Here is a 14,945-nt window from a genome sequence, read left to right as displayed (position 1 = left end):
CATTACCTAAAAAATAGATATGTTCATCTTTAAGATGCTACAGGACTGCTTGTTTTATCTTTTTTTTGGGATGCTACATACTAACACAGGTACCCCTCTGAGACTACTAATCACCAATTTGTTATATTTAGAGAGTTTCTCTGTTTGACCAAGAACTCCTCATAAATTGTACAAGCTACAACTGCCAAATTTGGTATACAGCTTGTTCTTGTCATAACTTACGGCAGTGTAAGGGGTTGGTTTTAACATGAAAATGGAATGTGCCTGGAATGGGACTCCTTCTCATAAACCCAGACGGAAAGAGATTAAATGGAGGAATTTGGAGTTAGAACATAAGAATAAGAACATAAGAATGGCCATACTGGGTCAGACCAAAGGTCCATCGAGCCCAGCATCCCATCTGCCGACGGTGGCCAATGCCAGGTGCCCCAGAGAAGGAGAACAGAAGACAATGATCAAGTGATTTATCTCCTGCCATCCATCTCCTGCCCTTGTTATGAAGGCTGGGGCACCATACTTTATCCCTGGCTAATAGCCATTTATGGACCTAACCTGCAAAAATTTATCAAGCTCTTTTTTAAACCCTAATAGAGTCCTGGCCTTCACAGCCTCCTCGGGCAAGGAGTTCCACAGGTTGACTGTGCGCTGTGTGAAGAAAAATTTCCTTTTATTAGTTTTGAACCTACTACCCATCAATTTCATTTGGTGTCCCCTAGTTCTTGTATTATGGGAAAAGGTAAATAATTTTTCTATATTCACTTTCTCCACACCATTCATGATTTTATATACCTCTATCATATCGCCCCTCAATCGCCTTTTTTCCAAACTGAAAAGTCCCAGTCTCTCTAGCCTCTCCCCATATGGGACCCTTTCCAAGCCCCTAATCATCTTAGTCGCCCTTTTCTGAACCTTTTCTAATGCCAATATATCTTTTTTGAGGTGAGGAGACCACATCTGCACGCAGTACTCGAGATGTGGGCGTACCATAGTTTTATATAGGGGAAGTATGATCTCTTTTGTCTTATTATCGATCCCTTTTTTAATAATTCCTAACATCCTATTTGCCTTACTAACTGCCGCTGCACACTGCATGGATGTCTTCAGAGAACTATCCACTATAACTCCAAGATCCCTTTCCTGATCTGTCGTAGCTAAATTTGACCCCATCATGTAGTACGTGTAATTTGGGTTATTTTTTCCAACATGCATTACCTTACACTTACCCACATTAAATAAATAGAGTAATGCTCTATTTTGGCACAACTAAATCAATACATATGATTTGAAAACTAGACAAAAATGTTATTAGAAATCAAATTGATTATAGCCCTTTTCTGTTAAAACACTGAACAGCAAGAGTTTATAGGGTTGAAGAAAAAAGTACAATGGAATTCTCGTTTAAAAGTTAAACATATTTTAACAATTCCTTTCTTTAACAAATCTGAAATAAAAACATAATAAAAGTAACACTCTATAGTTATTTAAATAAAGTGTGTACATTTTCCTTTTATTTAACAAGCAAACAAACCACCAAACCTTAATTGAGCTATGCTGGGTAAATCTACTAGTTATTAATGTATGAAAAAACCTTTAATAAGTGTCCTTCATATATTAGATTCTATAGTGAAAATGAGTACCTGCATTCTAAAGGTAACAATCAGATCACTAAAATAAATTTAAAGAAATAGCCTGTAAAATAAAAAGTTAAAAACTGCTCACCTTCATTTTATTTCATAGGTCACTGCTATACCATCTAATAAGATAATTAAAAACATGCAAGCAGCTGGTACTGCAGCTAAACAGATTAATGTAATAGTCTGTAGTCACATGTGCTGGCAAAGGGTTCACCTCTTTGGCAAGGAGGAGGTCATCTGCCCTTGGGAAGTGGAGAAAGACAATATTTCCAATTTCCAGTAGCACTGTATTGCAGATAAGGAAGGTAAGAGTCCAGCTTGATATGTTGGCCTAAGCAAACAATTTGCACACCCAGCAAGGGCATCCACTGTTGTGGTATATCACCATAGCAATGTGGAGATCAAAAACACATTTAACGGAAATAAGATGTTCTTCCAAAATAACTGAATGTAAGTTTTATTAATGGTAACAGTAATCAAAATACCAAAAGCCCCACAAACATTTAGAATGGTTTAAATTTTACCATTAGTGAACTTCAAGCGTTCAATAGTATCTTACAAAGATTGACCATTTAACCATGTCTTACCCCACAAAGCTTCTTTTGAAGCACACACAGAAAAAATAATCTGAATGAGAAGCTGAAGATCAACTAACAAATTCTCTGCTACCTAACCAGGACATATCCATAACTTCCCAGAGTACATTGAAATATCCCATTCACACGTTTCTTGTTTCTCCTAGCTCATTAAATGGACCACAACACCAACATATCTATATTTAAGGAGAATGAACTACCTCAACTTTAACAAATGCAGACAAGATCCACAAATCCTAAAAAGATGCAGACTATGTATCAAACATTTTAAGTCACAAACAGTGCCTCACCATCAGTATAGCTGTAGTTAACAATCAGGCATATGAACCTTTAATATTAACTCCACACTAAAACTTCTCATATGAGATTTCATAGTGCAGTAAGAAAAATCTTTTATTTAAAAGTTAGCTAAAACAACATGCTCTTGGGATTAATTGTACAACAATGAAATTAATACTGAACTTTCAAGTTTTCTAAAGCAAACGTAACTACTAATGTGATCTTCCTAAATCATATTCTGAATGAAACTGCTGTTGATGCTTAAAACAACCGTATTCTTTTTTAAACACACAAGAAAATTTGTTTGTTCCAGAAAGAAAACTTTCCAATGTGTTCAGCGCACATCAGCTGACTGCACACATGACACTCTTTGGCTACGTCTACACGTGAACGCTACATCGAAATAGCTTATTTCGATGTAGTGACATCGAAATAGGCTATTTCGATGAATAACGTCTACACGTCCTCCAGGGCTTGCAACGTAGATGTTCAACATCGACGTTGCGCAGCACCACATCGAAATAGGCGCTGTGCGGGAACGTCTACACGCCACAGTAGCACACATCGAAATAAGGGTGCCAGGCACAGCTGCAGACAGGATCACAGGGCGGACTCAACAGCAAGCCGCTCCCTTAAAGGGCCCCTCCCACACACAGTTGCACTAAACAACACAAGATCCACAGAGCCGACAACTGGTTGCAGACCCTGTGCATGCAGCATGGATCCCCAGCTGCAGCAGCAGCAGCCAGAAGCCCTGGGCTAAGGGCTGCTGCACACGGTGACCATAGAGCCCCGCAGGGGCTGGAGAGAGAGCATCTCTCAACCCCTCAGCTGATGGCCGCCATGGAGGACCCTGCAATTTTGATGTTGCGGGACGCACAACGACTACACGGTCCCTACTTCGACGTTGAATGTCGAAGTAGGGCGCTATTCCTATCCCCTCATGGGGTTAGCGGCTTCGACGTCTCGCCGCTTAACGTCGATGTTAACATCGAAATAGCGCCCAACACATGTAGCCGTGACGGGCGCTATTTCGAAGTTAGTGCCGCTACTTCGAAGTAGCGTGCATGTGTAGACACGGCTCTATTGACCAAAAAGACAAGTGAATGTTGGAGACTTTGTTAATGGGCTGCTGACCTAATTGCTACTCACTATTGATTTAAAATGTTCATGATGGAATTACATTCTTGAAGGATACTTTGACAGCAAGGAAACAAACCAGCAAAACAAAATGGATGTACAGGTAACATCTTTAAACTACATTGAAACAAAATCATGGAAAAGAGATGTGGATGATGTAATATTGTTTACTAGCCTAAATTCTGCAGGTGAAAGAGCAGTTTTCCAGTTCTGTGTAACAGATGTTGGTACAATACGATATTGCCTCACCCACCTTGTTTCTTTAATATCCTAGAATCCAGACTGCTACAATGCTGCCTGCAATCAACATAGTTTAACATGCATATTTTTTGCTCATCAAATTTTGTTGATTCAACTTAATATATCATGCAGCACAGAGCTATGACTACCACTGCTGCAATCAAACCTATCAACAATTTTACAACTAGTCTTGTCATATGGTAGGAACCACTGAGCAGAAAATATGAACTTCACAACTTAAATACCATTCTGCTACTTAACAGATTTGCCAACTATTAAAAGTCAAAGATGTTTTAATGTTCTGTACTATCTTGCTTTATTATCTTTCCTCTAATTAGAATAATTAATACCATGATACTATAACAAAGTCAAGCACTCCGGCTAAGGCTACATCGTGGTTTCTATTTTGAGACATGTTTGAATCCCAAAATAGAAACTGTGTGGCCTAACACCGTGCTTGAAACAGAAAGACTATTTTGAGTGCAGTGTTTCATTTCTGGTAACCCTTGTCATATGAGGGTTACCAGGAAGCTCGAAATAGCCCCTTATTTCAAACCCTAATGAAGGGTAGTCTGCCCCAGGTTTGAAATAAGGTAGCTTGAAATAACTTATGCGATTTGCACACTGCAAATAGCATGTTATTTCAAGCCTGGTAGTCATATAAAGTGTGCTGGAAACCTCTCTTCCAGAATGCACTTCCCATTCAGTAGCAGTGCAACCAACATATCATTATATTGATCCCAAAAGCAAAGAGAGAATGGAGGACAACTTCGCATTCCCCTCATTCTCCAGCATAACTTCAAGTAGTGGTGGGCAATCTGCCACCCACTGGGGTTCTGTTGGTAGCCCACAAGACATTTTGTTTACCACTGTCTATGCAAAGGGTTGCCAGAATCTGCTGGTGTTTGTCTGCATTTTTTCTTCTTCTTACTGGTACAAGTTGTGCTTCTCAAATCCTGTATTGTTTCATTTGGCAACATCCATGGTCCAGGAGGACCAGAGGTGTTTCAGGATCAGAGAGTAGGGGGCTGGGAGATGGAGTCCCCACCTGCCCTGTGGCAGTGCGGAGTCTAGGAGCCAGAGCCCCTGGATGCCCTGTGGCAGTCTGAGGCTGGCTAAAGCCCCCTACCAGCCCTGCAGCAGCATGTGGGGATAGGGTCTGGAGTCCCAGGGGAGGAAGGCTGGGGCTGCAGCAGCCCTGGATCAGGCTCTCTCGGTGCAGAAGCCCTGGACCTCCCTTGGTCCATCAAATTCTCTTGTATGGGACCAGTCAGGTTCCGAGCATGCCAGATATGGGAGGTACAACCTGTGTTACTAAGTGACACACATGTAAGTCAAGCACATGTGAAGTGTGGTATGTGCTGATTTCACACAACGCTGACCATTAGAGCCATACACTCCCTCTATATCGAATCAAAGTGCTGCTACGATGCAAGGGGTGCAACATGTAAATTCTCAGTATGCAAGCAGAGTCAGCAAAACCACCCTATCCTGGGAGAGTGTGTTCCTTATGAGAATCTTGGGGCCCACTGAGATGGGGGGCCACTCACATGGCCCACTCACTAGTCTAGGTTGCCCCTCACTGACTTATCGCAATGCTAGAGTTGTGGGCTATTCTCTTACACGGGCTTATAACAGCTTCAAGGAGCACACAGAACAGCCCTCATTGACAGGATGCAGAGTGTGCGGTAATCATGCCCCTCCCTCGGCTCACCCTCTTGCTTTAAGTTAGTTAGGTAGCAAAACCTTTACCCATGCAAAGAATTCTGAACACAGGAGGAGTGGCCTGCTGCCACAATAGGGCAGCTCTAGGGCCTCTCCATGGCTCAAGCAGTGCAAAGAGGTATCAGTGCAAGCCAGAATCTGCCTGCAGGGCAGTGGTCAGGAAATCATGGCATGGGTGCCAACAGTGGCATGCGAGGTAATTTTCATCGGCGTGGGAGCTCAGCCCTGCTTCCTTCTCCCCTTTGCAGCCAGGAGCTTACTCAAACCCATGCTGTCAGTGGATTAACAAAAGACCCGCTAATGCTACCAACCACCAACTATATGGTAAAGCTCTGCATCTAAATTTATATCACAGAGGTAGCCAAGTTAGTCTGTACTTCAGAAACAACAAGACGTCCTGTAGCACCTTACAGACTAACAGAAATTTTGTAGTATAAGTTACGTGGGCAAAGACCTGCTTCGTCAGATGCCTGAGAGTGGAAGTTTCAGAGGAGGAATTAAAGAGAGGGTCTCAGTAAAGATGGGGGGGGTGGGAGGCAGAGCTCACAAGTTCCATTCAGTCAGGGTGGATGTGGTCCAATGTCAGTTGCTAATGTGGAGGTGTGAACATCAAGAGTGGAGAAACTGCTTTTGTAATGGGCCAACCACTACTTGCGCTACATTGATGACATCTTCACGATCTGGACTCATGGGTAAGAGGCTCTTGAAGAGTTCCACTGTGATTTCAACAGTTTCCATCCCACCATGAACCTCAGCCTGGACCACTCCACACAAGAGATCCACTTCCTGGACACTACTATGCAAATAAGTGATGGTTACATAAATACCACCCTATGCTGGAAACCCATGGACCGCTATGCTTACCTGCAAGCCTCCAGCTTCCATCCAGGGCGAACTACATGATCCATTCTATACAGCCAGACGCTAAGGTACAACCACATTTGTTCCAATCCCTCAGACAGAGACAAACATCTATAACACCTTTACCAAGCTTTTCTGAAACTACAATACCTACCCAAGGAAATGAAGAAACAGATTGACAGAGCCAGACGTATACCCAGAAGCCACCTGCTACAAGAGAGGCCCAACAAGGAAAACAAGAAAACACCACTGGCCATCACATACAGCCCCCAGCTAAAGCCTCTCCAGCGCATCATCAGTGATTTACAACCTACCCTGGACAACCATCCTTCACTCTCACAGACCTTGGGAGGCAGGCCTGTCCTCGCCTACAGACAGCCTGCCGACCTTAAAGAAATTCTCACCAGCAACTATAGATCACAACACAGTAACTCTAAACCTGGAACCAATCCCTGCAACAAACCTCACTGCCAGCTCTACTCACATATCTACACCAGCGATATCATCACAGGACCTAACATTAACCACACCATCAGGGGCTCTCTTTCACCTACACATCTATTAATATAATATGTGCCAGCAATGCCCCACTGCAATTATATTGGCCAAACTGGACAGCCTCTACATAAAAGAATAAATGGACATATATCAGACATCAGGAACAGTAACATACAAAGACCTGTAGAACACTTCAATCTCCCCGGACACTCAGTAACAGATTTAAAAGTAGCAGTACCACAACAAAAAAATGTCAAAAATAAAATGCAAAGAGAAATTTCAGAGCTGCAATTCACTTGCAAATTTGACTCCGTCAACCAAGGTGTGAACAGAGACTGGGAGTGGTTGACCCATTACAAAAGCAGTTTCTCCGCTCTTGATATTCATACCTCCACATTAGCAACTGACAATGAGCCACATCCCCCCGACTGAACTGACTCGATTTCTCCTCTCTTGATGTTCACAATTCCACATTAACTGCCGATAACGGGCTACATCCACCCTGACTGCCTAGACTTTGTCAGCTCTGGCCCTTCCCTTTACTGAGACTCCCTCTTTAAATCCTCCTCTGAAACCCACCACTTATGCATCTGATGAAGCGGGCCTTTGCCCATGAAAGCTTATGCTCTAAAATATCTGTTAGTCTATAAGGTGCCACAGGACTTCTTGGTGTTCATCTTTATTTATTTATTAATGAAGCTGGTGTAAGTAGGACTATTAGTGACTTTAAAAAGAACCACCGACACTCAGACTCGTCATAGATGTGGAAAGGTCAAATTTTAGCCCTCTACCTTGGAAGGCTGTTGAGACCTGCTGTAGGACATACTTCAGAAAGCAACTCCTTTGTGAAGAAAGCATTCCTCTATAGGCCCCATCCTGCAAAATGTGCATTATAATTTGGCTGTTGCAACCAGCTGAGGCATTTGAGATAACAGTCTCCAGACTTAAGTGTACTGTAGATAAACAGAAGCATGTTTTCAGTGAAAAGACCTCAACATCAGAACTCACGTACTTTGCTGATCTGATAGGGTGACCTTTAGATATTGCTGCAAGGCCTACCCATTTTTACAGGGGTTGTTTGGTTCATTTTCCTCAGTGGTTTGAAGTTCTTTTTGGGTGTGGCTTTTGGTCCTTTTAGTTAACATTGGTGAAGTTTGTTAACAGTTGTTTTTGTCATTTATCTTGATATATGTATTTGTTCAGAGAATCTATTTAGTACATAGAATCATAGAAGAGTAGGACTGGAAAGGACCTCAAGAGGCCATCGAGTCCAGCCCCCTGCCCTCATGGCAGGACCAAGCACTTTCTAGACCATCCCTGAAAGCCATCTATCTAACCTCTTCTTAAATAGCTCCAGTGATGGAGATTCTACCATCTCCCTTGGCAATTCGTTCCAGTGTTTGATCACCCTGACAGTTAGGAACTTTTTCCTAATGTCCAACCTGAACCCCGCCCTGCTGCAATTTAAGTCCATTGCCTCTTGTTCTATCCTCAGAGGCAAGGAAGAACAAGTTCCCTCCCTCTGCCTTATGACACCCTTTTAGATACCTGAAAACTGCTATCATGTCCCCCCTCAATCTTCTCTTTTCCAAACTAAACAAGCCCAATTCTTTCAGCCTTTCTTCATAGGTCATGTTCTCTAGACCTTTGATCATTCTCGTTGCTCTCCTCTGGACCCTCTCCAATTTCTCCACATCCTTCCTGAACCGCGGTGCCCAGAACTGGACACAATACTCCAGCTGAGGCCTAACCAGTGCAGAGTAGAGTGGGAGAATGACTTCTCGTGTCTTGTTCACAACACACCTGTTACTGCATCCTAGAATCATGTTTGCCTTTTTTGCAACAGCATCACACTGTTGACTCATATTTAACTTGTGGTCCACTCTAACTCCTAGATCCCTTTCTGCTGTACTCATTCCTAGGCAGTCGTTTCCCATTCTGTATGTGTGACACTGATTGTTCCAGGACTGTTGCTGTTCTTTAGTTGTTTCACTGCCCTTTCTACTTCGAAATATTGGTCTCACTCTTAATGTTCAGTGGAAATATCTTTCAGTTCTTCAGTTTCCCTGAGACACTCAGGTCCAGCTGTGATTTGTATAAATTGGTGCAAGATCTCTTCGATTGAGACATGGCAAGGCTAGGCAATGAAGAAATAGGGAATGTGTACAGAGCAGTGCTCAAAAGAGAAGATTAGTATTATGGCCAAACAGAAAGACCTAGATAAGAGAGTCAAAGGGATAGTGATGGTGATAGACGAAGCAGTTGAACAGACTGTTCCGAAAGAAGAGAAGATGAATAAGAAGTGGATTACATAGGAGACACTGAAGTCAGTCCAAGAGAAGAGAGCATTGAAGATCGAAAGGGATGTCTCCAAGAGAGGGGAATAGCCACACAGGGTGAAATGCAATGAGGTGAGGAAAGCGGCCAGAACAGATAAGGCACAATGGTTAGAGGAGCATGGTGAAGATATAGAGAGGTACTGCGCTTGTGCAGCCTGCCAACCTCTCAGTTCATTCTGTATGTGTGACACTGATTGTTCCTTCCTAAGTGGAGCACTTTGCATTTGTCCTTATTAAACTTCATCCTGTTTACCTCAGCCCATTTCTCCAGTTTATCCAGATCCTTTTGAATTATGACCCTATCCTCCAAAGAAGATGCAACCCTTCCCAGCTTGGTATCATCTGCATACTTAATAAGTGTACTTTCTATGTCAATATCTAAATCGTTACTGAAGATATTGAACAGAACTGGTCCTAAAACAGACCCCTGTGGAACCCCACTAGTTATACTTTTCCAGCAGGATTGAAAGCCATTAATAACTACTCTCTGGGTACGGTTATCCAGCCAGTTGTTCACCCACCTTATAGTAGCCCCATCTAAGTTGTATTTGAGTAGTTTATTGATAAGTATATTATGTGACACCATGTCAAATGCTTTACTGAAGTCTAGGTATATCACATCCACCGCTTCTCCCTTATCCACAAGGCTCGTTATTCTATCAAAGAAAGCTATCAGATTGGTTTGACATGATCTGTTTTTAACAAAACCATGCTGGCTGTTCCCTATCACCTTACCACCTTCCAACTGCTTGCAGATGATTTCTTTAATTACCTGCTCCATTATCTTTCCTGGCACAGAAGTTAAGCTGACTGGCCTGTAGTTTCCCAGGTTATTCTTGTTCCCCTTTTTATAAATGGGTACTATATTTGCCCTTTTCCAGTCTTCTGGAATCTCTCCCGTCTCCCATGATTTTCCAAAAATGATTGCTAAAGGCTCAGATACCTCTTCTATCAGCTCCTTGAGGATTCTAGGATGCATTTCATCAGGCCCTGGTGATTTGCAGACATCTAATTTTTCTAAGTAAATTTTAATTTGTTCTTTTCGTATTTCAACTTCTAAACCGACCCCTTTTTCACTAGCATTCTCTATGTCAGGCATTCCTTCAGATTTCTCAGTGAAGACTGAAACAAAGAAATCATTAAACATCTCTGCCATTTCCAAATTCCCTGTTACTGTTTCTCCCTTCTCACTGACCAACGGCCCTACCCTCTCCTTGGTCTTCCTCTTGTTACCAATGTATTTGTAAAAAGCCTTCTTGTTTCCCTTTATGCTTGTGGCTAGCCTGAGCTCATTTTGTGCCTTAGCCTTTCTAATCTTGCTCCTGCACGCTCGTGTTGTTTGCCTATACTCATCCTTTGTAATTTGTCCTAGTTTCCATTTCTTATACGATTCCTTTTTTAGTTTGAGATCATGCAAGATCTCCTGGTTAAGCCAAGGCAGTCTTTTGCCATGTTTTCTATCTTTCCTACGCAGTGGGATAGCTTGCTTTTGGGCCTTTAATAATGTCCCTTTGAAAAACTGCCAACTCTCCTCAGCCGTTTTTCCCCTCAGTTTAGCTTCCCATGGGACCTTACCTACCAGCTGTCTGAGTTTACCAAAATCTGCCTCCCTGAAATCCATTATCTCTATTGTACTGTTTTCCCTTCTACCCTTCCTTACAATTGTGAACTCTATGATTTCCCGATCACTTTCACCCAAGCATCCTTCCACTTTCAAATTCTCAATAATTTCCTCCCTATTTGTTAAAATTAAATCTAGAACAGCTTACCCTCGGGTAGCTTTTTCAACCTTTTGGAATAAAAAGTTGTCTGCAATGCAATCCAAGAATTTATTGGACAGTCTGTCCCCTGCTGTATTAGTTTCCCAATATATACCTGGATAGTTGAAGTCCCCCATCACCACCAAATTCTGGGCCCTGGATGATTTTGTTAGCTGTTTAAAGAAAGCCTCATCCACCTCTTCCACCTGGCTAGGGGGCCTGTAGTAGACGCCTAGTAGGACCTCATCCTTGTTTTTAACTCCTCTGAGTCTAACCCATGATGATCAGCATGGCTTAACTTACTGCACATTTAATAATCAGACTGCATTAAGTAGACTGTATTTGTACCAAAAGTATTGGATTTTTCCAATCACAATGTGTGTGTTAGGATTTTCAAATGCTAATTTAATAGTTCAACTGGCTCTGGTTTAAATAAAGTATAAATCTACACTTCTACTTTTATCCATTATCTAAGTTATAACTAACATAGGAAGCAGCACATGAATATTTTCTTCCTCTTAGCTTTCTCTGCTTTCGAGCACAAGCATCTTCAAACATTTATTCAAATATGATTCAAGTTCTAAGGACAATGCTAACAAAATGTTAAGTCAGTACTCCATTGTCCTTAAATGGTACTTCTAGTGTTCATTACTGATTGAGATGTAATAGTGTCATGATCGTGGATGATAAATCAAAATTAGATTAACAAACAAGCTTTAATATTTTTGCAAATTACATTTTAAGTGCTATTAGGTACCCATGTCATCAGTAGATTCAGTGACTTTGCAGAAGATCACTAAGATGATCCTGGTGAATTAAATATTTTATTAGCATGTAATAGACTTTAAGTGGTACACTTAGAGGTGAAAGATTTTGGTACCCCTAAATCCTTGAAAAAACCATTTCATGGACATGTGATATTTTGTTGTCAGAATGTTTATTTTGCTTCCTTCAACAAAATATGATCCACAAATCAATGTGTTCACAGCATTCACTAATTCATCAGATAGAAAATATCAAATCAATGTATTGAAAAAGCTCACTTTAGTTACAGTTGCTTAATATTCTTAAATAATCTCAGACAACTCTTTGGATTTAAATGGGTGGATGATTCCAATTCTAGTCAAACAAAATATTTTTAAAAGTAGCAAACCAATACCTACCTATAAGAAATAAATGTTCCATCAGAGTCCAAGACATGATGTCTTCTTCCATTCTCAGGAGATCCCCCTAACAAACAAAAATGAAAGAAGTGAGCCTTAGTCTTGACACAAATATACACTTATATCGAATGCAGCAATGTGTAAGGGCAAACATAAGTGATATTAATGCTTATAACAAATTTGTTTCATGGCTAAAAACAGACAACCTAACCCAGATAGAGCTCATACTTTCATCTTAACCAATTACTTATTGTTACGAGAGAGGAACTCCATTCTCCAGCTTCAGTTCTAGATATAAATTTTCCAGAACCTCCAAGGCACTTGTGTCTGAGGTTCTGTATTAGTTAGTCAAAATAGTTATTCAAAAGGAATGGGGGATCTGATCCGAAACAACTACTAATTTACCAGTGCAAAATTTTGGAACAAAAAGTTGCTGCCCCATTGATATTTTTCATACCTATTGAAGGAATATCCGTGAACTCTTTAGTTCTCACAACTCTGGAAAGCAGTGTTCCCTGTAAGATGTGCACTTGTGTGGCCACTCATGAGAGATTTAAATGATGCCCCGCTGATTAGGTGAGGTCCCACAGCCAAGTTATTATTTCTATTAGCGGTGCACATTTGCACATGCCTAGTTTAACAAATTTATTTTGTACATGGATGAAAGAGACTAGAGGGAACATAAGAATGACCATTACTGGGTCAGACCAAAGGTCCACCTAGCCCAGCATCCCATCTGCTGACTGTGGCCAGTGCAAGGTGCCCCAGAGGGGGTGGACTGAAGATAATGATCAAGCATCTTGTCTCCTGCAAACTATCCCCAGCCTCTGACAAACAGAGCCCAGGGACACCATTGCCACCCCTGGCTAATAGCCTTTTATGAACCTAACCTCCATGAATTTATCTAGCTCGTCTTTGAAACTATCTTATAGTCCTAGCCTTCCCCGCCTCCTCTGGCAAGGCTGACTGTGCGCTGTGTGAAAAATAACTTTCTTTTATTAGTTTTAAACCTGCTATCCATTAATTTCCTTTAGTGTCCTCTAGTTCTTATATTATGGGAACAAGTAAATAATTTTTTTATTCACCCTTTCCACATCACTCATGATTTTATATACCTCTATCATATCTCCCTTCAGCCTCCTCTTTTCTAAACTGAAAACTCCCAGTCTCTTTAAGCTCTCCTCATATGGGACCCGTTCCCAACCCCCTAACCTGTTGGAGAGTGTATTTAATACAAAATAAACTGTTCTACTTACATATTATAAAATCATACCAATTTTATTAAACCATGCACTAAGTAGGGAAGGGTTTTGAGTCTGTCAGTTTAAGAATCAGAGATAAAAGTGATTTCACTTAGGAAATCAGATTGTGCATTCCCCAGTTGGAAAAGCTGCTTTCCCACGCCAAAAAGAAAACACATCGTACATGACAAGTTTGCATTCTGCTTAAAATTTTAATGGAATATGGATTTGTTAAAAAACAACTTTATTTTAAGCTGCAAAACAACTCCACGTTTAGTTTATCCAAAACACTAGTTTATTACTATTAAAAATGCAGCGTTTTAAGCTTAGAGACAAGAAGAACGTAACAGAAAAATATCTGCTTACATTATGAGCCTGTGAATTCCTATGGCATGGACTTCAAATACCACATCATATTCAGGTTTAGTATATTTAAAGCTTAATAATTTAATGATTTATCCAATTTTAATTTGTACTTTCAATCCACTCCGAACAATCTGAGGTGCCACTGGAGATCATAATAGTGGTCCTGGTTAAGTCAAATAATAATTATAGAGCTTTCACTTTAAAGATGAGATTATTTTTAATTATTGAGTAAAGTACTTGAGGTACCATACTTATGTAATTATGCTACTCGTTAAACTGTTATTGAAAGCTGAAATGTAGTTTTAATGACAGCTACCTATTTTTCTTTGTACATTTTATACATGACAGATAAGTCAAGAATACCAGCTTAGTCAAGATTTTTTACAGTTGTACTTGAGAGCACTGAGGTATAGAACAACTAAACTGTGCTTATTTTGAAACATTCTTTTTTTAAATTATCTTACAGATTACTCTGTCATATCGAGAAACAAAAAAATTCTGTTCACAGAGATGAGAGACAGAAAATGGTGATAAATAAATACTTTTCTCTTTAATATCAGCAAATTCTGATTCTATTATAAACTCTCTTTTCAAGCCTTACCCCATAAAAACAGAATACATCTCCACGGCAAGGCCAGATATTTTATTAGAAGGGAGTGTTTTGTTTAACAAAATGAACACCCAGTGACAACAGAAATATGGAAGACTGATTTTAGTCAAAATGTATTTGCTGTATAATGCAAACAAAAAAATTACTGAACAGATTGCAGATCCCCAGTATAAAGAAGTAATCAACATACAATAAGCATTATACTATGCATTAAAACTATACATGCCACAAAAGACTCCTTTGCTTCTTTGTAACACTAAGGTTCACGACTCTTCAAACATCAAGCCCCATCACATTATTTTATTTCACAGATACATATACACAACATCAAATAGATTCACATAAAACTAATCTAATAATTAAGGAGCCCAGACGTTTAACAACATTGACTCATCCTCAATGTTTCCATCCTTTCTACAGGAGGTTTCAAGTTCAACTTATCACTCCATTTTTTCCAAAAGTCATTATCTTGTACAAATAAATCTTTTGTTTC

At 40.5% G+C, this 14,945-nt stretch overlaps 1 protein-coding gene across 1 annotated transcript in view; it reads right to left on the bottom strand.

Moving 5' to 3' along the window:
* Positions 1–14,945, bottom strand: part of TBC1D5 (TBC1 domain family member 5) — a 560,176-nt gene that overhangs the window by 275,948 nt on the left and 269,283 nt on the right. The window contains exon 7 of the mRNA XM_074984496.1: positions 12,236–12,302. Coding sequence (XP_074840597.1) covers positions 12,236–12,302 — 67 coding nt within the window. The remainder of the gene's footprint in view (positions 1–12,235; positions 12,303–14,945) is intronic.

Source organism: Carettochelys insculpta, chromosome 2 (genome assembly GCF_033958435.1).
Source record: "Carettochelys insculpta isolate YL-2023 chromosome 2, ASM3395843v1, whole genome shotgun sequence".
NCBI classification, from domain to species: domain Eukaryota; kingdom Metazoa; phylum Chordata; order Testudines; family Carettochelyidae; genus Carettochelys; species Carettochelys insculpta.
Note: the sequence above shows the minus strand (reverse complement) of the source record. Positions and strands in the feature narration are given on the sequence as shown.